Genomic DNA, 25,524 nt, shown 5'->3' on the forward strand with positions numbered 1-25,524 from the left:
TTGTGGTCTCGTAATACCCTTAGTGGAGGAGTATTATTTTGCTTATCATAAAAAATAAACTTGACCTTTAAAATTTTAATATTCTTGTTCATCAGTGAGATTAAATAATTGTCATTTAGCAGTACTGGAATTATGCTTGGGGATTCATATCACATTTGCCTCAAAACAAGCTTGAGGTAGCTTCCGATCTTTTCTTATGCTCTAGAATAAAAAATACATGGGACATTTATACCACTTACACATTCAAAACATCTCATCTGCAGATCTATACAGAAACTTTAATAAATATTAAAAAGCATAAATTGAGAAAAGTTATTTTACAAATAACCTAGTTAATGTTTTCAAATGAATTACGAATCATCTGTTGATTAACTGAAGGAACTGCTGTTGAAGATTTTTTTGTTTTACTCTTTTTTGGATAAAAATGTATCTGTTGCTTTGAGCCCCTTCAAAGTTGCATCTTATTATGTTCTGACTTATTTCTACTTTCAGCTGTTTGCACTAAAATCTGATGCTTTCTCATTAAGTCTTTAACTACACACGTGCTCTTTCTCATTAAGTCTTTAACTACACACGTGCTCGCACACAGGGCCTTAATATTCTTATATAGACTCCTTCCCCACACATTATTACCAACGGTTATTTTGCATTATGATGTAGGTAAATTACAGGAGATGCTTAGATTAAGAAATGATTAGCCATTAAAATCAAGTACGTGGCCAGGCGTGGTGGCTCATGCCTGTAATATCTCAGCACTTTGGGAGGCCAAGGCAGGCAGATCATGAGGTCAGGAGATCAAGACCATCCTGGCTAACACAGTAAAACCCTATTTCTACAAAAAGAAATACAAAAAATAAGCCAGGTGTGGTGGCACGCACGTGTAGTTCCAGCCACTTGGGAGGCTGAGGCAGAAGAATCACTTGAACCTGGGAGGTGGAGGTTGCAATGAGCAGGGATCGCACCACTGCACTCCAGCCTGGGCAACAGAGCGAGACTCAGTCTCAAAAAAATAATAATAAAAATTAAAACAAAGAAGAAAACGTGATCTTAACTGTTCTTCTACACCTTCACAGAGGATAAATGGTATTTCATCATCTCCCCCTGCCCCTTCCCTACTCTCCTTATCCCAACTAAGACCACTGGTCTCAGTATTAGAAAGAGAGTACTGTTTCTCACACTACTACCTCAATCCTTTTATGTGCTTAAAATGCACGTTGTCAGGCCACCCTTGGCTAACTAAATCAGAATCTCTGCTTTGGGTAATTGTTGATTGTAAGAATCTCCTGATGCACCACGTCCAACCAGAACACTACCAATTTATAGCATGAGGGTAAAGTGAACCTATAATTTATCATACAAACTTGGGTATTTCTAAAAGTGAAAGGAAATGCTATTAATATTTTTGTCAAGACAACAGATGTCAGCCAAGGTGTATGGTCAAGCAGTGTTGCTGCTGTGCTCTACACTTTGATAATCTGGCTAGTTTCAGAACTACTTTCAACTAAGTTAATTAAAATTATTATCATGGTTGGTGCTATAGTATTTTGCTGAGATAAAAATATAAAGTAACATAAGAGTTATAACAAGTCCTAGTGCCTAGTTCAGCTTGGAAGAAAGTGCACATGACAAGAGGCAGTAAGTACCAGTGAATTAAATAGTAGTACAAATGTCTCTCAAAAGACATATGTGCAGGAAAGGCTTCACAAAAAGGATGTAACATTTGAAATAGGCTTTAAAAGATCACTACTACTCAAAGGATGAAAGCCATCCTAGGCAATGAGAGAGGTAAACAAAGATGCAGAATCTAGAGAACCCAAGTTATACTCAGGTAATAGGAAACAACACTTTTGCTGCAACATAGGACTTTTCTACACAATGGAAGAAAAAATAAAGATAAGAAAAAAATAAAGATAAATTAGGAGAGCCAAATTCAGGTAATTTTGATGGACAACCACTGGGATTCGGAAGGAAATCCATCACCAAAAAGCAGCTGTGATACAATGTGGCACGAGAGCCTAGGGGAGATAAGGAGGGATAAATGTCACGGGGGAAAAAGAATGGGTATCACAAACATGAAGAAATAATAAAGCAGAGTGGGTTAAAGAAGAGACATTTCAAGTACATCAGAAAAGAAGATGAAACTAAAGAGAAGGTGGGCATATAAAACAAAAAAGAAACTAAGAATAAGTCATATGAAGAAATACTAACAGCTAATATTACCAAATAACCTTTCTAAAATAAAATAAGAGGAAAAGCCAAATAACAGAAAGATGAAAGAAATAAAAGACACAAAAGTGAGATGAAATAAACAAATACAGGTGACAGATAGATAAATGGGAAGCTGGATAGTGGATAGTAAGTAGAGAAAGATAAGAGAATTAAACGAGCATAAAAAAATACCTTAGAAAAAGGAAGAGGTTAAATAATTGAAAAGAGATTAGAAATAAGAGTAAGGAAAAAGTGTAGTTTGAGGCAATGGGCTAACAGAAATCCTTTTAAGAACACAAGTTTTCCTGTAAGTGAAAAAAATTTATTAATAATATAAAGACAAACAGATACACAGAGTCATATATTTAAAAGAGCTATGTGTACATACGTACGCATTAAGCTCATGCACAAAGTTCAAATTTACTATGAGAGTTCAGAATTGTGGGTGGTGTAAGAAGCAAAAGCCTGGAGGAACAAAATTTTTTTCGCATATTACACAATTACATATGCAGTAAAAATTACACAAATTTGGTCATGATACATTTTAAGTAAGAAATAAATGTATTTATTTATTTCTTATATTCAACCATTACAAATTATTATATATTACTCAAAGTAATGCCATATAAAATTAGTTTTTTACAGCATTATGATTTGCTATCACTGCAATGTGTAATCCAGACCCGTAATTTGCAAGTCCAAGTGATAGCCCCTCCCCTCCAAGACATGTGGAAATGGGAGGAAGAGGCAGGTTTTGGTGGCCAGAACATGGCATTTAGTCAGCAGAGCCCAAGGATGTTCAACGTCTTCCAAGTCAAAGCACAATCCAGTCAAAAATAACTAAAATGCCCCTGATGAGAAACGCTAAGCAGACAAAGGAGGCTGCTTCTTATATATTTAGATAACAAGGTTAACTTTAAAGTTTAATTATTGTAACAAATTAATTTGATTCTGATAAAGATTTGCATTCTACCTTAATCTAGCCCCTCAATTTAATTCATAACTTAAAAGAGACCTGTAGTTCTAATAAACATATCCGGGTTATCCTAAAGCCAAGACTTAATTATCTCTGACAACTGATAAGGAAGTGGCTTGGAGAATGTCATGTTTGAAACAACAGCTTTAGCAAGTATTCGGTTTTCAAAATAATACCTAGAGCAATGGTTAAGTTGAATGCATGCACTAGCATTGTTTTACACCAAATAGCTCCATATGATTTTTATCATCTAAGGTTTCCTAGAGCAAAGCAATTTCAGCTGAAGTTTTTTTTTTTTTAATTAAGAAGTTCTATAAAGATGATAACAGCAATATACTGAAGTACTAAAATGGATTGAAACACAATTATAAATTGACAATCATTCTGAAAAGGATACCAGGACATCAACTCATTATTTTGAAAAAGAAAACTGGTAAACAAGTGAAAAAATTAAGCACATATCCTACCTTTACCATGTAACTTACATGATTAGGTAACCAAGTAGGAGATGAGAGTAAGTTTCTGCTTAGAGCTGTATTACAATGGCTGCTAACATCACAAAAAAAAGCACAACCAGATATTAGGTGTCTTTTGATAGAAAAGCACACCACCTGGACTTTTGTTTTGTTTAAAAAAAAAAAAAAAAAAGTAGTAGTTGTTAGAAAAAAAAATCCAGCCTGAATTTGATCAAGCCTCTTAATCTAACTCCCAAATATAAAAGAAACACTAAAGATGAAGAACTATATTAAACTACACCACAAAAATCCAATAAGCAAAGGAGACTCTAAGAAACTCAGCCCAGTTTCTTCAATAAATAAATTGTAAAAATGAAGAAAACACTGAGGAGAACCTTATGGATTAGAAAATATTAAAAGACATAACCAGTCACAACGTATCTAACACTTGATCATTGAACAATGCAGAGATTATGGGCACTGAAAACCTGAGTATAAGCCAGACCTGGTGGCGCAAAGGAGGCTGAGGCAGGAGGATCACTTGAGCCCAGGAGGTTGAGGTGGCAGTGAGCCATAATTGCAACACTGCACTCCAACCAGGGGAACAGAGCAAGACCTTTTCTTAAAAAAAAAAGAAAAGAAAACCTAAGTATAACTTCTGATGCCCCCAAAATTTAACTACAATTAGCCTATTCTTGACCTGAAGCTTTACCAACAACAAAAATATTTTTTATGCTACATGTATTACATACGGTATTCTTACAGTATAATAAGCAAAAGAAAATATTAAGAAAATCATAAAGGAGATAAAATATTTACAATACTGTATTTATCAATATCGTAAGCTTGTCTGAAACAGCAGGCACTTGCAGCTGCAGTCCTCAACCTACAGTACACGTCAAGCAATTCAACTTTTTCTTGTAAAGTCATGACTTCTCTCTGCTTCTTGGGAGCATTTCCAGAATCACTAGTGTCACTTCACATGGGTCCCATGGTGTTATTCAAGGGTTACAGTACTGCACTAAACATGATAAAATACATACGAGAACCAAATCACTTTTTACTGCAATATACAATTTACTGGAGTGATGAACTGCTTATATAGAAATGATCCACATCACATAGTATTTTAAGCAGATACTTGCAACACTAGAGTTCACTGCAACAGCAACAAGAGGTGGCTATAAAATTATTGCAGTAATACAGTATGTACTATGGTTAATTTTATGCAGTTATGATTTAATAGCATCTTTACATTTGTTTACATTTCTCTTAACTCCAAACAACAACATGTATGGTCTGAAAATGTTTGTGTTAAGTTTTGATAAATTATTTTGATAAAAGATTTGTGTATATTTCATAGTAGTAATGATAAAACAGACTAGCATCCACACGTATTTTATGCATTCATGACAAGCTTAACTTTTTCTTAATATTTTTCACGATTTCTAGGCTATACCATTCATCTCCAAATTTTTCAAATTGTAAATCTCTAAATATTTTTCCAATATATTTATTGAAAACAATTATGTATAAATGAACCCACTCATTCAAATCCATGCTGTTCAAAGGTCAACTGAACTTTATTTGGATCCTCATTCAAATAACTGTGGGGAAGGAAGGACAACACCCATTTGTAAACCTAAACAATGACTGATGAGGGAGCTACTGAAAATTTTTAGGCATGCTGACTGTACAACGTTAAGTTAAAAGGAGTCTTATTTTTTGAAAGTGCATAGTGAAATACTTGCAAGTTTTTAGATATAGATGAAATGATGTCTGAGATTTGTTTTAATGTAATAATGGGAAGGTGAAATGGATGGGGCATAAATAAAGCCAGATTAGCTATCATTAGGTAACTACACATATATGTAGGTTCATCATACCAGCCTGTTTACTTTTATGTATGTTTCAAGTTTTCCAAAATTAAGAAACCTCAGCAGAAGGGAAAAGTGATAATTGCAACATGCTTATTTTAGGGTTTTCAAAAGAACAAAATGAGTATTTGGCAGTCTTCTAATGGAAATGGGGATATTAAGCATCTGGAAAGATGAGAAAAATGTCTTTTTACGTTTACAAGGAAATTGGTGTAAATATAAAATGAAGAAAAACTAAAGGCACACTAGTTAAAACTGCCATTGAATTCCATATAGATTACATGCCTCTGAGTTTGTGTTCAGAGCCTTCAAATGCCAGGTTTCTGATACCAGGTAAATTAGTACAAGCATATATATCACAAATCTAACAAATAACACCAATACCCTAAGAAACAAGTATGAAGCAAGAATAAATCATAAAGCCAATGCCTTATGGTACCCTCTATATTCTGTTGTTGCTACTGTTTAAATTGAGAAGACTACAGAAAGCAATAGGAAGCCATAAAAAATATGTAGCCACAATCTTCTGAGATCGATTCTCCTGGGGACCCTGAATAAATGGATTCTTGACCTACTAAAATTTAATGTGAAAAAATGATCCATTTGTAAAGGACTTATAAGATTGTAAATGGCCAAACTAACTACAAATAACCACCCTCAGAAAGGGAATGAACAGTGTTTATAAAAACTGAGACGCATGGATGTAAAGGGAGGATCATCATGATGATTTATAAGTGAAGGAAAATAAAATAAAAAGGTAACAAAATTCATGTTTCCCTAGGCCTTTCACTGAGACCAAAAGATGTGGAACTATACTCCCAAAAGCAATTTTGGACTAGAGATGTCTTTATTTTTCCCCAGACTAGCTGGAAGTTAAACAGAATGACAGAGTATATTTGCTCTGGGACATTAAAGCAACAAAAAAAAACTCTGGAATGGCATAACTAGTCCAAAAGCCTCCAAAAAAGGCAGACTAAACCTCACACAAGGAACAAGCACGGCCATATGGCAGTTCCTTTCAAAGCTTCATTTGTTGCAAATAACCATAAAGTTAAAACAATTATTATATACATGAAGGACCAAAAAGAAGAAACTGGGATATTAAAAAATTGAATAACCTGAAGAAGCTGATCCTCACTATTGATATTACTCTATCACCACCTATTGACCAGCACATCCAAAACAGAAGTGATAAACACACACATTATGTTATTTCCCCATACACCCTTATAAAACTGATAAAATGTCAACAGAGATAAAAATCTCAAAGAGTTAGAATTTAACTTTAATACTGCATTTAGACAAGATGTAAGGCACAGATTTGATTCATAAAACTCAATAATGTCATCAATTTAAAATGAAACACTGAAACGTAGCAGGTCACCCTGGGAACATTAGTTCCGATTTGCAAAGTGGGCCAGCCCCTCTTCTAAAGAGACTCATTGGAAAAAACAAATCCCAGCCTGAACAACATAGTGAAATCCTGTCTCTACTAAAAATACAAAAAGCCAGGCATGGTGGGGGGTGCCTGTAGTACCAGCTACTCAGGAGGCTGAGGTGGGAGGATTGCTTGAGGCCAGGAGGCAGAGGTTACAGTGGGCCAAGATCATGCCAGTCAGTGCACTCCAGCCTGAGTGACAGAATGAGACCCTGTTTCAAAAAAAAAAAAGAGAGAAAGAAAAAGCCAATTCCCATACTAATGATCACAAGTTTATATAATTCACAAGTACAAATTCACAAGTTTAGGAAAAACAGTTTAAATAAACCATGAAAATATATAAAATAAGACAAAATAAAGAGGGATCTAATATAAATCCGAATTGCTGCAAAAAAAAAAATCAAACCTGGTATCAATATTGAAAAATAATACATATTCACATTACTGAGATATCAGTTTTAAAAATCCCTTAAAATTCTATGTGATTGGAGCTTTTTCTCACAAAACACAAAAATTCTTATCTGCAAAGAGATTTTTTCCAACTTCAAAGCAATTCATAAGCATGGACTGCTTCACAATACCCCAGAGAAAAAAGTAAAGACAGATTTAAAAGTTACTCCTTTGCCTATAAGAAAGCCATACATAAAGAACTACATGGCAGAAAACAAAGATTTACCTTTTCCATTATGACCATATTCAATCCCTGACCTTCTTCTTACAAGGAAAGAGAACAAGACAAAATAGATGACTACTTGCAGAACGCTCCCTGAAAAGAAAATGCTTCTGAATGATAATTTAAAAAAAAATAAGCATAGGAAGCACCTGCCATCCCCAAGCCAAAGAAGGAAATTCTTTCCAATTCACTGTCTGGACCTTACTTGCCAGATTCTAAAACCCTACAGGAACACTATTTTGGATCCTTTGAGAAATAGGCAAATGAATGGGATATACTTACACTAAGCATGTACTTACATATCAAAACTCTGTCTTCTTTTACCAGATTTTTCAAACAGCACTATACAAAACTAAAAATGCTTCATTTCAAATCAACAACTAGGTTTTTGCCCTGGATCTGTCATATATACACATTGCATGACATTTGGCAATTTTCTCAATAACACTCACATTCAGTTTTGAAATCTAAACAAGAATAATGATATTTACTTCATAAAGTTGTTTTGGGAATTAAAACAAAATATTGTTTATTAGGTTACTGTACAGTGGAACCTAGTACAGTGCAAAGCTGGTACTCAATTATTTCCTCTTTAAGCTTTTGAAGTGAGAGTGAAAGTCACCTATGCATAGAATAGAGAGTGTATGTGTATGTGTATATATCTTCTTTGTGGCACAGAAACTGATTTCTCACTGAATATCTGTATATTCCTCCACATTTTTTGGCTACTTTACAGTTACTTTACACTGATGACTAATTCATGCCTTGCTTCCAGACCAAAATACTTGAAAGTTGCCACATGACTCTCCAGGTGTATGTCAGAGCTACAAGATACACAGATCCAAGTCAACACAGAGAAGAGCTACCCAAGATTGTCCCTGGACCCATAGTGGACTTCATATGAATGAGAAATAAATCTTTATACAGTTGAGCCACTGAGCCTTCCAGGTTTGTTTGTAATCACAACACAGCCAGCAAAATTTAACATCTCCTTTTATAGCCTAATTGCACTTAAATGCTGCAAGGCAAAATGCGTACATAAAAATGGCAAGTCTTGTATTTAAGTATTAAGGATTATCTTCCTTTCAGTGCAATATTGTGTATCTAGAATGAATGGAATGATTAAAAAACAGTATTTGAAAGCAAAGTGGAAAAACCCAGTATACAAAGAACTTAAAAAGAAATGGATATTGATAGTTTCATCTTAAGATAGAAGAACTCTTAAGAGTCTAAAAATTTTCTCTAGTTAAGCATACAAGTTACAAAACAAAAAAAAGCAACAATCCAAAAATAACAACTGAGAAACCAAAATCAGCTATTAGGAAACAGGTAAAAAAGAAAGCAAAGCAAATAAAAACACCCTTTCATCATGAGTAGTAAGCAATCGCAGTCGTGGTCACATAACAGAAGTAGCAAAGCAGTCCCAGCTTATCCGCACAGTTTCACTTCCCACAATTCCAACTACTCTAGATCAATCACAGTCTGAAAATATTAAATGGAAAAATTCCAGAAATAATTCTTAAGTTTTAAATTGCACTTCATTCTAAGTAGCATGATGAAATCTCACATTGTCCTGCTCCATCTCACTTGGACTTGAATCATACTTCCGCCCAGTTTACCCAAAATGTATATGCTCTAGCTCAGGAATGTCCAATCTTTTGGTTTCCCTGGGCCACAGCAGAAGACGACGAATTGTCTTGGGCCACACATAAAATACACTAACACTAACAATAGCTGATGAGCTTTAAAAAAAAAGGCAAAAAAATCTCATAATGTGTTAACAAAGTTTATGAATTTGTGTTGGGCCACATTCAAAGAAGTCCTAGCCAACCATGTAGCCCACAGGCTGTGGTTAAAACAAGCTTGCTCTAGTCACTTAGCAGTGGTCTTGACTATCAGACTCTGCTATAAGAATCGGGAATCGGTTACCAACTATCTCAGTGCTTATTTTTAAATAACGCTCATTTACTTAATGATGTCTCCAAAGCCCAAGAGTAGTGATGCTGGCCATTTGGGTATGCTAAGGGGAAGTTGTTAATCTCTTACTGTGCCTAATTTGTAAACTTTATGTAAACATAACATAAGTATGTATGTATGTATGTATGTATGTATAGGAAAAAACACAGTATATAAAGGGTTCAATACGATCTCAAGTTTCAGGCATCCAGTGAGGACTCTTGAAATATATTCCCCACAGATAAGGGGGAACTATTGTATAGGGACATAACTGCTTATCTACAATTCTAGAATCCCAAAACCCTGGAAAAAAAAAATTAAAGGTTTTTTAATAAGGTTGTTACGAAATAATCTGGTAGCAACCCTAAATCTGAACTGACTTGAAACTATTTGTAGCTTCTATTTATCCCACTTGTATGAAAATTATTAACACATTTTTGGTGTGGAAACAGTAATGTATAGAAACAGTAATGCTGTAGAACACAGTACACAAAGTACCACAAACACATATTACCTTTCTAAAATGTGAAAATTTCTGCATTCTGAAACACATCCAGCCCCAAGGGTTTGAAATAAAGGACTGTGGACTTGTAAAAATAGAAGTAACTTCTGTATTGTCATAATGATGAAAATAAAACCCACATGAAGAGCACAAATTTCTAACCTTTGTGTAATTCAATGTCAAACAGAATTTTGATGATTGCCCAATGTTATTTCTCCATGATGTTACTTTAATACTCCTAGTAGAACATAATAGATATAACCAGCCTAAAGCTAGATCATGCCGGGATATAATTAACTGGCACCAGACCTAAAAGAAATAAAAATACTGCTGTAAGCATTTCTGGTCTCAGCAGACCATGATTTAGCAGGTACTCAAGGTAGCCATTCCTGTGGTTTCGTATGAAAAATAACACACACATATGTCAAATAACATAAGACGCATGTAAACTATGCATATAAGTAGCAAAAAGTGGAGAATTAGCTCTGAGGAAGGTGTAGATGAATATATTAAGGAGGCATCACTAATAAGACAGGAAAACAGTCAAAAGCAAACTATTCAAAATTTCAAGAGGCAAAGTACAGGAACAAATATCTATAGCAAGATCTCTCAGCTTCAGCACTAGACATTTTGGCCCAGATAATTCTTTATTGTGGGGGGGTCTGTCCTGTGTATTATAGGGTATTCAGCAGCATCTCTGACTTCTACCTACTAATGTCAGAGGTAGCCCCCTTCTCCCTCAGTTAGGAAAAGCAAAAACATCTCCAGGCATTACTAATTGTCACCTAGCCTGGGGGCTGGGGAAGGACAAAAATTGCCCCAGTTGAAAACCACTGATCCAAATGCAAAAGAAACAAGAAAAGTTTGAAGATGTTTCAGTTTTGGGATTCCAATAAAATGCCCAAATATACTTACCTGTCAAAATTGGTATGGGAAGAAAAAAAAATCACTTTCTATTTCTCTAGATTTACAAGTGATTTAATTATGTTTTTATCTCATACTGATAAGAAAGAAGAAACTGAAAGGTCAAGTTCTTCCTTCTCAAGTTGAATGTCCTTGCAATCTATGTAACATTTGTTGATTTTCCTGACAATTAAATATATCCATCTGTTGTTACAGCGACTCATTTAAGTAGGGAATAAAGTACTAATTGGTTAGAAGAGGAACAGGATTTGCAGCATGTAGCTGCAAAGTAACCACGTAACTTTTTTAAAAGCACACGCTGTTTTCACCCACCTTCTAATTACATTATTGGTATTGAACTTAATAGATTCTTAATAAAAATGTGAAGTTTAGAGGGAAGAATATTATTTTCAGTTGGTCACTCCTTTGGAAAATGTTTCTAGTCACATAGCGTACTAAGTCTCTCTGCTACACGGGCATGTATGGAGAAAATAACTAGGCCTACTGTGAGTATCAATTTCCTTTTATGAGCAAAAACAGTACTCCTAGGTAACCTCTGCATAGGCTATTAAATATTAAGTATCATACTTATAAAAAAGGTAAAGAATATATCGGATATTTAATAAATTTTCTCTTAAGTCATTGGTTTGCCTGGAATTGCTATTTCTATGTCAATTTGAGAGACGTTAATTTATTAACAGACCTTCACATGCGAAGCACCATGTGAATGAAGCAAGAGATACAAAAACTAGTAAGACAATCTCTCCCTTCAAGGAACACTCACTCTTGCAGAAGGTAGACAACTATTATAATACAGCATGATAAAAGTACTTTATTACAGTTTTGTTGAAGAAACTATTGGCTTATTGAAAAATAAAACATAATTTGCTTTGATCACAAACCATTTAAAATTATCAGTAACACCCAAGTCCCAAGAAAAATCCTCATGATTTTTGAGGTCTATGCTGACGCCAAAATGAATTTATTAACAATAAAACTAATAATAAAACTATGTATCTGTAGATGATCACAGCACAGTGGGATGAAAAATACTTTGTCAGAGTAGTTCTGTACTTATCTATTTTAAAATCGAGTTTCCAATTAAGATTTAATTTTTATAAAGAAGGGGATCCAGGATCTTTTTTGTTTTTTTGAGGAGTTGAAAATAAAAGGACTAGAGAATTAATGAGACACAATATTGTAGGACACACTAAGTAAAACAAAAACAATTAAATGTATTAAGAAGAAAAAGCAATCTATCTATATGTGTTAGACAGTTTAAAATCAAGTACTCTATAAGCAACCAATAATGCTAATATAAGGATCACATGTTATTTCAATTATTACCTGCTTTCATATGCCAATTAGAAAAAAGCTTTCAAAATTTCTCCATAGTTCACAGACAACGAAAGAATGCTTTGGGGTTAGGTAATGGTAAGATACAGCAATCCAGAATGTGAATTGTAACAACTACTGATATAATCCCATTCACAGTAAAATCACAAATTCTTATAAGATACTTTAAAAGGGAAAAACATAATCATTAATCTAAAAATGGTTTATTATACGTTACTGGATAACCATAGTATTCTCTATTGAATTAAATATCATTAACCTTATACATATTCCTTTAAAAAGGAAACAGTATTTGTTCATCTATGCCCAAAGTTTTTAGACTAATTTCTTTTTTTATACAAGTTCCTAGGAACTGCTTTTACTGACAGTAAAAACCAAATTTCTTGTTATTTACTTGTACTCAATAATCAGGTGATAAATTACAATAAAATTATTTTTACAGTAAGCTGTCCACGCACCGGAGAAAATGCCAGCAACAGTAAGGGCACAACACTACACTGTCTCTACACTACACTGTCTCTCCCGTGCTTATCTTGCTGTGGCCACTTTACTGACTCAATTTACACTGCTACAAAACTTATACATATTAATTCATTTAATCCTCACAATAACCCTATAAAGGGGGGTATCATTTTAATTCCCACTTTACAACTGAGGAAACTGAAGAATAGAAATATTTCAAAGCACATCTAAGGTAACATAAATTAGTGGCAGAACATGGATCTGAATACAGTCTTGCTCCAGTATCAACACTTTTCAAACCTACTTATATATACAATTCACCAGGAATCTTGTTAAATTCAAATTATGGGTTGGGGGTTGGAGGAAGCAAGAGTCTGCATTTCTAACAACCCTATTTCTGATGCAGATGCTGATGGTCTGCAGATCACTCCTTTAAGCAGCAAAGCTCTAGTCTACCCTAGAAAATGATGGAAAGTGGTAGCAACCCTCAGAAGAAAGCAGAATTTATCCTCAATTCAGCTTATAAGGAAGTTAAAGATTATCAACTACTGGTTTAGAAACAACTGCTTTTTTTATGATTTCACTTTTTTTTTATTTTTAAAGAAGTTAACAAAATTACCTGATCTCAAGTTTTGCTAATCAATGTATTAATACTATTAACTTGAAACTGTAATACATATCCCCCAATATGGCCTTTCCACATTAAAAAACTATTTATTAATACAAATGCCCACAAAAATCTTCAGAATAGATACAATCTGACATATTGATGAATATTTTGAGAGTGTATATTTGTGCTTCTTTCTATATGGAAAGAAATTAAGGGATAAGTTAGAAATCCAATACCTTTCTAAACTTTTGCTGTTGCACAAGTGGTGACTATGGGAGGACAAGGACACCCTCTGGGAAACAGATGGAAAGTAAATGTCTTAATAACACATCACTGAACAATTCTAGTCAATAATGCTCTCTAAATACAAATAGGGAAATGCCCATAACACAATTCCCCTTCACTCTCAATGATGTATCAATTATTTATAATCTAATCTATGTAAACAGCATAAACTAAAACCAGTAAATAAATATATCCCTATGTTTAGTACACTATGGTCCATGGCCCTCCAATACCTAAAACCTGAAATAACACCAATCACCGGAAATAACGTCATTATCAAAATTTTACACCATCGGGAAAAGAAATATCAACACTATCAAAATACGTTAAAACATGCATAAAGCCATATAAAATTCAATTAAATCTATCCTAAGATCACCCTGGGTGCTATGTACTAGACTGAACTATATACTAATTAAAGAACATTTCATTAATTAAAACAAAGGAAAGGATTTTAGAGAAATCATCCCACTCTGAATAATTTTGGTTTTGCTGAGTTTTCTTGTATTTCACTCAACTTTTTCCTGAATGTACAGATATGCTTTACATTTCTTCCCTGAGGAAGAATTAAATCTGTCATGTACTTTGACAAGCTTGTAAAAATCATATTCAAAACTGTAATGGAATTCTGCTTAAATAACTACACATGAAAGCCAAATGTATTAGGTTTCATAGATCTCAGGCAATACGAAATCACATATTCTAGAATTTACGAATACAGATTCCATTTTTAATTACAGCATAAATTAACAAATTTAAACTGTACAATCACCATAAAGCTAAAATTCTCATTTACGCACTTGTGAATTAAAAGAACATAACACCACAATCTGTCACAGATCTGACATGAAGGCAAAAATACAATACAAATTCAGGCTTCTTATTTGTCAAAATTCTAAAACACCTCTATTAAACACTCAGTATTCCAATTCTTACTCAAGGACAAAAACTAGGTCTTCTTCCACCCAAAAGAATCTGAAGACACACAAAGTATCCAGATATTTTACTTGTGAGGCATATGGAAAACCAATGCCTCCAAATAATAAGAAAAAACTTATCCTGGTTCCCTACTAAGACATATTTTATGTTTGTTTTTCACATATACAGCCACACAGAAACTCATCTATTAAAACTTGAGAATTGAAAGATGGAAGTTAATAATCATCACAAGGCTGTGACAAGGGAGTGCAGGGATGAGGTGTTCCATGTTATTGTTCACAGAAAGCCCAAAGTTTTGATGTTTCACTAGTCTAATCACTAAATGAGAAGCATTATTTCAAGGACTTAAATGAAATCTGGTTTATAAAGAGAAAGACAAGTGAAACCTCCAATCTCATTGAAAGAGTTTACTCCCTCTAAAATAATCCTCAGTGACCTTGAGGAAACATTCCCAGGGTTAAACATGTAAAGCAGATTTCTTTGGCAACTGCAACATTAGGCTACCGCTCTGAGGGCACTCAACACATGTCTACTAGGCTCTCTAGATTTATGCACGTACATTAGTTTGTTCCATTTGCAGAAAATCAACAGAAACCTTTAAAAATGTTTGACCTTACATGCAATTTTAAAACATTTAAGAGTTCTGAACTGATAGATCTTTACATCTTTCATAATGGGAAATATCAGAATACACTCTGCAAGTTAAGTGATTCTTCCAGGGAGCAAATTTAACTTGACCTCCCTAAACGGCTACAGATTTGACACACCATTTAGAAGGCTGGAGGGAAAATACTTTGATTTACTTGTTCTCTAAAACAGTACTGTTCAATAGAAATATAATGCAAGTCACATTTGTAATTTGAAATAATCTAATAACCATATTAAAATAGTAAAAAAGTGAAATTAATTTTAATAACATTTTATATAGCCAAATATATCCAAAATATTATTTCAATATGTAATGAATATATTTTTTAAGTCAATTTTTTTTTTTATACTAAGTTTTCAAAATCCAATGTATATAAATTTTACCCTTATAGCACATCTCATTTTGGACTAGCCACAAATGAAGTGGTCAACAATCACATGTGGCAAGTGATTACATTACAGGACAGCACAGCTCTTAATACTTTGAGATCTGACATATCACTATCTCCTTAAAATTAGTTTACATTCATGCTTCCTATTTGAACTGAAATTACAAATACAAGCAAACTGTTCATTCACTGGATAAATCAGGATCAAATCACCTTATCTGAGGATTCAGTTAACATACACAATAAGAAGCAATTGGATTATACCCTATTATATCACAAGTAGACTTCAGATAGGGTCTGATCATCCCAAGTGAATACAACTTGTAGCAGAAATACAGGTTAAACACAAAAACATGTTCCTATCAAACCATAAAACTGCCTTATTTCTTGCAGCCACTCGCATTATTGAGCACATATCTCTATACAAAGTATCTATAATATTGTTGTCTATGTGTGTTGAATTTTGTAAGCCATATAGTCGTCATTAAAAAGAACGGAGCACTATAGAAATGAAATAACAAAAATTATTGGAGAAGAAATTATCAACCAACTACTTTCAATGTATCTTATACCAACCAATAATCTTAAATTCATCTACCTGAGTTCCACTGAAATGAATTCCCCCAATTCCAATTCATTTACTGCTTTTCATACACATATTCCAACTACCAAAATTACTAAAAATTTCCCGAAGCAATTAGGACATTTGCTTAAAACGTAAATAATTCCAACAATACACTCTAGAAAACGAGGACTAAAACCATTAGCTTAGCACATAAAATCTGTCCTGAAGGCAAGTTACTGAATAAATCAAACAGAAACAACTATATGCTCGTTTACTGCATTTACATTTTGTAACACCACATTCAGCAATTTCTAAATGTGGAAGGTCAGTTCAGATTGCACATAAGCAGTAACTTTAAAGCTTAACAAAATTTTAGAAGTTTCTTCAGTATACTTCTCAATAAACATGCTCTGCAGAAATACATCAGAACAAAAATCAGCACCATTCATAGGAATCTCAAGCACAAAATCAGTATATTCATAAATCCACAATGTATACTTATGCTAAAAAGTATTTTTTCTCCCAATTTTATCTAGTTCACCTTCTACAATTTTTGTTTAATGCACTTGCAAAGCTGTAAAGAAGCAAACGTTGTCTCCTCTGCTGCACACATATCCGCAGAAGATACACCAATCTCTTCATATTTTTTCACAATTTTAAACCAAAACAACAAAATTCATTTCTTACCTGCAATTAGGAGGAGGATCAAGGGTTATTTCAGCTAGCTCCTTTTGAATTCTGTTAGTGAAATGAGAACAGACAAAAAGGATTTGAGATAGTCTACAGAATAACCAGGGAATTACACTGCCCTCTACCACCATGCAGTTAAATGCAAGGCTGGCTCTGCCTTCAGTAATGCTAACATGGCTGCTTCCTCTTTGTTCTCAGAGGCATAACCCAAATCCCTTAACAGAAACTTTGCAGCTTTTTTTCTCACTTGCTACTGCAAATAAGTAAGTCATTTACACTTGATTTGAGAAATACTCATCCACTAGTACTCAGTAAAGGATATAATATCTATTTCAAAACACTTTTTACCCAAGAAATTCTCTTTTCAAGCTTATATGCAAATGAGACAAAAAGGGAGGAGGGAAAGCACTGGAATATTTGACAAGGACTTCAAGTGACTTTTACTGAGGTAAAAATTAACAGGCTACTGCAAGAGCACATTAATAGTTCTTACAACATTTTAATCTGTCAAAAAAAGTTTAAAATTTACAAATATCTTTATTGGTGAAAAACTTTCAAAGACTACTTCACATTCTAATTTAACCATTTCTGTTTTCCCTGATCTTAGGTACAGCACTTAAGTTTAACAAATATTGAAAGAAAGAGGAGAAAATATATAGGTCTGAGTTAAGGGGGAGAAAGGCAGTTTTCTGATTTGATTCAAATTTAAGATGCTTTCAAAACTTTAGATGTGAAGGATTTTAAATTAGGTCAAAGACTGCTGTCATTCAAAAATATTCTCAAGTTATTAATACTTCATTACTGAAACAATGGTGAAAATCCATAGAAAAATAAGATATTTCTGAATCACCACAGAATGCAATACTTGATCAGTTTTTATATTCTTTCCTTTAGTTGTGACATCAAAAATGGTTAATGCTGTAGATATTATACATTTTACCTATAATTACTAGAGTTTGTGGATATTCCACTACTACTATCACTGATGGAGTCTCATTGACAGAATTTTTTTTTTCTCCAACAGAAAATATAAATCAACAGGAAACAAATGATCTTTCACTTACATCCAATTAAATATGCTTCTCCTGCTGTTGAGTATTAACTTGTCAAACACATCCACAAGTTTCAGAGTGAAGAGGCCCAAGGACAATAAAAGTTTTCTATCACCAAGTGACATCTCAAATTGTAAAGGGCTACTTTTCAGTTTGATTTGCCCTCACAAGCACAGGGAGGAAGAATCGTAATTCAACCACGAAAGTTACCTGTGATGCACGATTTAAAGTCATGTTTTGTAAAACTGTAAGCAGATTTGCAGCACAATTTTAAATCTGCTTTCAAATATAGCAAAGCCCTGAATTTGCAAATTTCCTAGCAAATATGATCATTTCTGATCATTAAGTTTCATGAAGAGAGGCATTGCTAATCTCTGGACGTGTCAATTTCATTAAAGAAGATTATGACTCATAAAAGGAAATATCCCCAAAGTACCATCTAATTTGGGTTCACCAAATTTTCCTTACCAGCTCTTTAAACAATGTGTCAATGTTAGTCTAATCTCTACTCAAGGACACTCTTATCTGAAGTTACCAAAGTACAGAATAAGTTTGCTTAAAAATATAATTCTAGTAAGGTTGCTTACATACCACCTAAAGAATGACAATTCATTCAAGTACAAATGAACTGATAGTGAAGTAAATATTTCTGAACTATTGTTATTGATGTAAAACCAACAAAAGCGTCCAACCACCTGGAAGACAATCTGACAACGTGTGCTGGATCCTTCTTTTACACATTACCTTTTAGCACTAGTGGATAACTTAGCAGTGGTTTTGCTAGAGAGTTTGGTGTTTTTCTTCTGCTGGGTGGCAGAAGGTTTTCTTTCTTCTTGTTCTTCAGGCTCTGGAGCGGCTGGGTCTCGCTGGTCCGCATCTGAACTGCCACTGCTGGTGCTGGGGCTCTCATCATCGGACCTTTGCCTATCACTGGACATCTTGGTGAAGTTATCTCTTGGAAAACTTTTAAAGAGAACGGGGGAGGAGGGGGAGAAAATGTTAAATCTAGGAAATAAACCAACAGCATTTTCTTTTATTCATCTAAAATCGCATTGTTGAAAAATTAAAAAGCTTCAAAAGTGTTCACATTTATTTCATCGTACAACAAGGGTACAGTGGAGGTGATGTGTCTCACAACGCCAGCGTTGAGGGATTTGCCAAACTCAAGTTAGAAAACCCACTCACATTTTTTTTCCATCCCTTGGACAATCTATCAATTGTCTACTTTCTCAGAAGGCATGAAACAGATTTGCCAGGGAACTTAGGCAACAAGCATTAATAACATATGACACGCTGTAAATAACAGATCTCGCTGAAAAATGTTAAAAAGTCACTAATAACGTCTAAATATTTACACACTGACATTGGTCAAAGCTACCAAATTCCCTTTCCGAAAGGAAAACACACCCTGTTAATCGCCCATATGCTTATTTAAGGTGGCGATTCCTCCTCAGTGCACGTAAAGCCTTTAAACACAACACTTGGAAATTTAAAAATCAACTAACGAGCTGCTCTAGCTGTTTCCACGGCCAGCAGCGAAGATTCATCCGGCCAAGACCGAGCTGCCACCCTGGGAAAAGCAGAATTCAAACTGCACCTTCTGCAAAGCTCCCAATGCCACCAAGGTTCCTCGCTCAATTTTTACATCACGGGCCGACATTTTGTCCAAAATAACGAAAAAAAATTAAAAACCCAAGGGAAAAACAAACAAACAAACAAAGCCCCAAGAAGTGCAACAAATTTCCGCGCCCGCGAAGGCGAGCCGCGGCCGGCGGCGGCGGCCACGCAGCTCCGCGGCCCTTTGTGGGGAGGGCCGCGCGGGGGCCGCGGGCAGCGCTCGCCGTGCCGGGCGCCAAGTGATGCGAGCAGCCCGGCCGGCCCCGCCGCGGCTCGCGGACACCGGCGGCGCGGGCGCCCGGCGCGAACAAAGCTGCCCGCCCCCGCCCCTTCCCCCACCGCCGCCGCCGCCGCCCCGGCCGCCCCCCACGCGGCCCCCCGGCCCCGCCGCCTTACCTCGGCCGCCCGCCCGGCCCGCTCGCGCGCCGCTACGGTGTGGGGGAGGGAGAGAGAAAAAAACCCTTCCTTAAGGAAATGGAGGCAGCTGTGGGGGGGGGAAGGGGGGGGAGGGAAAAAAAGAAGCCGAGGAGGCTCTGGCCGGGGAGTGTGGAACATTGAAAGTCGGAGGGGGTTGTGCAGTGCCGGGCTCCGGCCGGAGGGTGGCGCCGCCCCGCGCCTTCGGAAAAAAGGGGGGGGGTGGGAGCTCGGCTGGGCGAGGGCGCGAGCTCCCGGCGAGGCGGAGGGGACGCGGGAGACCCCCGCGCGCTGTGGCCTCCCGCCGCCGCCGCCCGGCTCGGCTCCTCCCGGCCGCGCAGTCAGCAAGTTCCGAGGCAAGCGCGGGGGGAGGGGCGGGCGCGGCGGCGACGCGCGTGCTCGCTGCTTGCCTGGCGGAGGGACGCGCGCCGCCGGCGTCCGGCGGGCGCGAGCTGTTCCCGCGCGCTCCCGCGCGCGCTCTCCGCGCCTCCCCTCACCCGGGGGGTGCACGCGTCCGCCCGCGCGCGGCCAGGACAAAGAGCGCGGCGGGGACCCAGCGGGCTGGCCCCTGCCGCCCTTGGCCGCGGAGCCCGTGCCAGAGAAGGCGGGGGCGCGGGCACCGTCTCGCGGGGCCGCTGTGCCGCGGGGTGGCTTCCGGCCTGGGCCCGCCTCCGGGGCGAGGCTGCCCATTGCGCTACCCGCGTCCCCAGGGCTGGCCTCATCCCCTCCGCCTGCGCGGGGGCCGTCGTGGCTCCCGGGGCCCCAGTACCCGCGCAAGGGCCCTAGCGCGTGATTGGGAGTCCCCCGCCGCCCCGGGAGACGGGAGACTAATGGGTGTTGTTGAGGAGGCCAGGCACGCAGGCGGAGAAGAGTTGCCACTTGCCCCTCGTGTGAACTGGAGGAAGGGACAAGTTGGGGTCCTGGGCATTGAAAATGGTAGAAGGCATTTGGAGATAGGAGACCAACCTCTGTTTCTTTTTGGCTCACAGCTTGCAACTATCGCTGCGAAAGGGGACTGTCCTTCCGATGCTTTGAAACGTTAAAAATCCAGCACAGTGATTAAAATGTCCTGCTCAACATTCTAAAAAGTGAACAAGAAGAGTTTGGGGTTGGGGGGTGGGGACGAGAGCTAAAACATAACACTTTTTGCGGGACTCTTCTGTCTTGCCCATGAGGTGCCAGTTCTGGAAAGAGAATTCCTGAGTGATGTTGGGTCAGAATGTCCACCCAGAAGAGCTTTAGGTGGAGATAGTGACAGTTTTGTTTGTTCTACCATTCTTTTTGCTGTCTCCAGGTGGACTCTGGTTTTTACCCCGCGGCGCAAAGTAGCTAAAATGCAAAAACTTCCTGTTTGCTGCCCGGACCTTCTCCAGCTACTGATAACTTGTTCCAGTGATGGAGCCTCAAAGGAATTTGTGGATTCCTCTCCCACAAGTGTCCAGGGGCAGGGGTGCTGTGAGAACGTGCAGTTCACAGAGGGAGTGAGAATGGCAGAGTCAAAACAGATGTACCAGTTAAGGGAAAGAAGAAAAGACTGAGTGAGCCAACGTATTTGCTTATTATTTCTCCTAATAGAAAACTTTTGGTAAAGGCTTGCTTACAACTCTAAAGAGTAAGTTACTTTTCCATAATTTTCGAAAGACACAGTCATTCAGTTAACTTTATTGAGGGCCCTATGTTGCTAGGTACTGGACACACTCTCATTCAATTGCTGTGTGCCTAAAGCCAGGTCTCTACTCTGTGCTAGGAGCTCCTAGTCCAGAAGGGGAACAGTTCATTAAAGTTCAATAGATTCATAAGGTGTAAGGATATTCCACCCAGAATGAACATATAGAACTTCTCGTGTCCCGAAAAAGAGCATGGTCTATGTGTGGACAAGCATTTTTATTTGGCTGGGTCAGAGTGCTTGTGGGAAAAGCTTGTTAGTGAAAATAAAAGCAGAATTTTCCCCCAGCTTTACACGATGTAATGTTACAGCAAAAGCCAGCCAATTTGGAGTTGAGCTTTGCTTTGTTTGGAATGGGGAGACATAAAAGGAAAGCTGTATGTTAAACGTGGGTTCTTTCAGGAAATTTAAGAACACAGAAATAACCTGAAAGTCCAAAGGCCAATTGCTAATAGGATTTAGTCGGGTGAGGAGCTTGAGGGAGAAAGACAGTTAGTTGTGTTTTGGTAACATCTTCTATTATTGGGTTGAATAGCAAGGAAAGTGTGTTCTAATTTTCATTCTACCAAGTTCATATGACCTCAGGCAAGTTAAGTTATTTCAGTTACTCTTATGTAAAAGGAGATTGTATTAAGGGTTCTAAGTCCTTTCCTGCTAAAAGATTCCATGATTTTTTGGTGAGTTGAAGTCATGGAGTTTAATTCAACATTCACCCAACAGAATATTTAGGACCTACTAACTGCTTGGGAAATTGGAGTGAAATATGGGTCATGCTCTTACCAAACTCAATTGTGTAGTGGGGCAGCCAGAAACCTAACCTACAGACTGAGAAGTGCTATGTTAAAGAAGTAAAGAGAATGAGAATAGAGCATTATTAATCATCAATTAATTAATGATGGAACTATTAATATTAATTCAGCTTGGAGTTGTGGGGCACGAGGTAAAGATCAAAGAAAGAAACATTAGATTAGTCCCGGAGAGATCATTAGGGCCAGTGATAACGTAGACAATATAAGTAATACTCTTGGCAAAATACCTGGAACTTGAGTGTTCAGTAAAGAATACCTATTGTTAAAGTCACCATAACGAAGGGCTCCATAAGGTTAGGGACAGTAGTGGCCTGCCCCCACAATGTGAGAGGTGCCTGGCTGCCTTCATTCAGCTGACTGAAGGGATTACTCAAATGATTCCAGCTCACAGCTCCTCTCCCAGGTGATATGACATCACCTCCATCAGAAGTAACTTGTAGTTATAAATTATTTCTAATGTTTAGTTCTTCCTGGCATGACAACCTGTTTTGTAATTATTTTCTCTCTCTCATTCTCTCTCTTTCTCTCTCTCTCTTGTTTTTGCTATGTCAATCCTTGAAATTAGGAATCATGTTTCACAGGCACTCTTGGAAGCATATAAATTTGACCTAATGTAATTATTTCATAAAATATTTAATAAAAAGGGCCCTTTTCCCATAAGGTCCCTCAGAATAGTTCCACAAGCAGACACCAGCTACTACAAAGAAGATCGTTTCCTCTCAGTCTGTTTTCTCTTGTTGGTACGGGGTCCTGCCAGCCTCTCACAACCCTGAATCCAATTGCAATAGATACTACAATGATTATCTCTTGTCCCCTTATCCACCAAATGTTGTGACAAAAAGAGAGCTGCCTAAGGGCAGATAAGGCAGGCCCCAGAATCCTTTAGACCTCCCTAGTTTGGGAGATGCTTTTCTTGAGCCTTTCAGTGAGTCTCAGTGTTATCTGTTTACATAACTGAGAGTATGTATAACCAAGACTTTCACAGGATCTATCACTGTGTTACCTAAGAAGTTTCTAAACTGAATGATTATATAAGCTGGGGTACAGACCTCAATTCATCCATCATGGCCAGCAGCATCCCTCACACATAAAAGATGTAGAATAAATACAAATTTATTTTGTTGATTTTAAGGTGCTTTGTTTCCTTCCAGTCGATAACTTTTCTCAGTATCCCTTCATTTTTACTGGTGGTTTCTGATGCTTTCCAGTTACTTGTATCCTCAGTCACCTGGCTAAGAATTTTCCTCTTTCTACCCTTGAAGACTGGATTGGTTTACTAGGAAGGCGTTTCTTGGCTCAGCTGTAGTTTACAAAGCCTTGTTTGTCATTGTTAGTCCCAGTGCCTTTGGACCTCCAGAATCCAATGTGCTGCTTGACATCTAGGTGTGCTTCCACTGCATCCTGAGGGGAAAACCTGCTGTGTGCTAGACCAAGCTCTGGGCCCTGGAGACGGAAAGAGGCATAAGCCTTGGTTTGACTTCAAGTAATTCAGTGATTATTTTCTGTGTTTCTCTTTTGAGATAACTCTAAGGAAAGGTAAATACCAAAAAAAGCTCATGTCATGGTAAGGAGCTTGTACACATGAGACAAAACCATGAGCACCTTAGTATATCAAAAGGCATTACAAAAAAAATTTTTAAGAAATATTTATCTAACGTTTTAAAAAAAATTTAGCCTTGCTAGTTATCCAGAAGGTTGAAATGAAACATCTATCAAAATAACAAAAACAATTTTTAGCTATCATAATCATTTCTGGCAAATTGGCTCTTTAAAAAAAAATCCCTTTGTCCATTTCCAGTAGCAATGAAAGTTGGTACAATGTTTTGAAAGCAATTTGGAAGTTTTTTCAGGAGCCTTAAATGTGGCCATACCCTTTGACCAGATTTCTCCATTTCAAGAAATGTACTTTAAGGAAACATTCTAAATGTGTGAAAAATGATATTGAAAAATTGGAAATGTCCAACGATATACAAATTATTATACAAACTGATTCACCCATATAATTAAATTTGCAGTTATTAAAATAACAGTTGTGAAAAGCAAGCTAAAATACAAAAACAGATTATGATAAAATGCACTTGAGGATAGATGTTTGTCTATTTTAGTCACTGTGAAATCAGAGTCTGTCTCAATATCCCTCAAGGTACCCAGCACAAAGTAAATCCTCTATAAATATTTATTGAGTGAATATGCACCATATTTTTACAATAAGCAAATTTAAAATGTCTGAAAGGAAAATATTCCAAAAGGTTGACCAGTACCTAGATTTTGGAGGGTCTATGAATGTGAACAACTTTATTTTCATTTTACTATATTTAGTATTTTTCTAGTTTTCTTTAATAAGCAAGTAATACTTTTACGAGGTGAAAAAAGATGTGAATAAATGCAGAAGTGTAGATTTGGCAAAAGTACATGCTGTTTTGTGTTAACAGTTTTTTAAAGTAAGTTCTTATATAAATTAAAAGAAATGATGAAAGTTCAAGCAGACTGTTTTAGAATTTGTCAAGATTTTAAAGTTGATGTAAAAAAAAATAGAGAAAACCGATTTTAAATCCTGATAAAGCCATGTGAAGAGACTCCACACTAAATAAAACAATAAGCTCTGGCTCAAGGACAGATAGATCACTGAAAAAGAAGTAACTAAATATTAGATAATTTAATTACCTAACAGATGAGATTTTACCTAAAACATAGAAAAAAGAAGTATTATCCAATAAATGACTGAGATAACTAGTTACCAATATGGAAAAAGTTAAAATCATGCCTTATATCATACATCAACATAATTACAAGTGAGTTCAAGAGTTAACATTTTTAAAAATCACTAAGAAAATTAGAATTTGAGTACATAATACAGAGAGAGTTATGATATACTATGCTAAAAAGCAACAAAAAAAATTACAGGAGACAATGCATTTGACCAGGTACAAAAATTGAAGCCTCAATATGCCTCCCTAAAGGAATCATGTACGAGTACATGTACCAAGTTGAAATGACAGACTAGATAAAATGGTTTGGATAATACTATGAATAA

General features: G+C 36.8%; 1 protein-coding gene across 3 annotated transcripts in view; it reads right to left on the minus strand.

Annotated features, from left to right (window-relative positions):
* The window catches only part of UBE2E3 (ubiquitin conjugating enzyme E2 E3), an 81,926-nt gene extending 61,558 nt beyond the window's left edge, over positions 1–20,368 (minus strand). Inside the window, exons 1-3 of one of the 3 annotated variants that reach the window (XM_021668948.2) lie at positions 19,998–20,368; positions 18,729–18,947; positions 16,930–16,980 (exon numbers count right to left, since the gene is read on the minus strand). In XM_021668948.2, the coding sequence (XP_021524623.1) occupies positions 16,930–16,980; positions 18,729–18,922 (245 nt within the window). In that variant the 5' untranslated portion in view covers positions 18,923–18,947; positions 19,998–20,368. Of the gene's footprint in view, positions 1–16,929; positions 16,981–18,728; positions 18,948–19,489; positions 19,911–19,997 lie in introns of those variants that run through there. The other 2 variants (XM_012471453.3, XM_012471452.3) reach the window with 2 other exon arrangements.
* Positions 20,369–25,524: the final 5,156 nt, after the last annotated feature.

Source organism: Aotus nancymaae, unplaced genomic scaffold (genome assembly GCF_030222135.1).
Source record: "Aotus nancymaae isolate 86718 unplaced genomic scaffold, 86718_ANA_hifiasm-v0.15.2.pri h1tg000008l, whole genome shotgun sequence".
NCBI classification, from domain to species: domain Eukaryota; kingdom Metazoa; phylum Chordata; class Mammalia; order Primates; family Aotidae; genus Aotus; species Aotus nancymaae.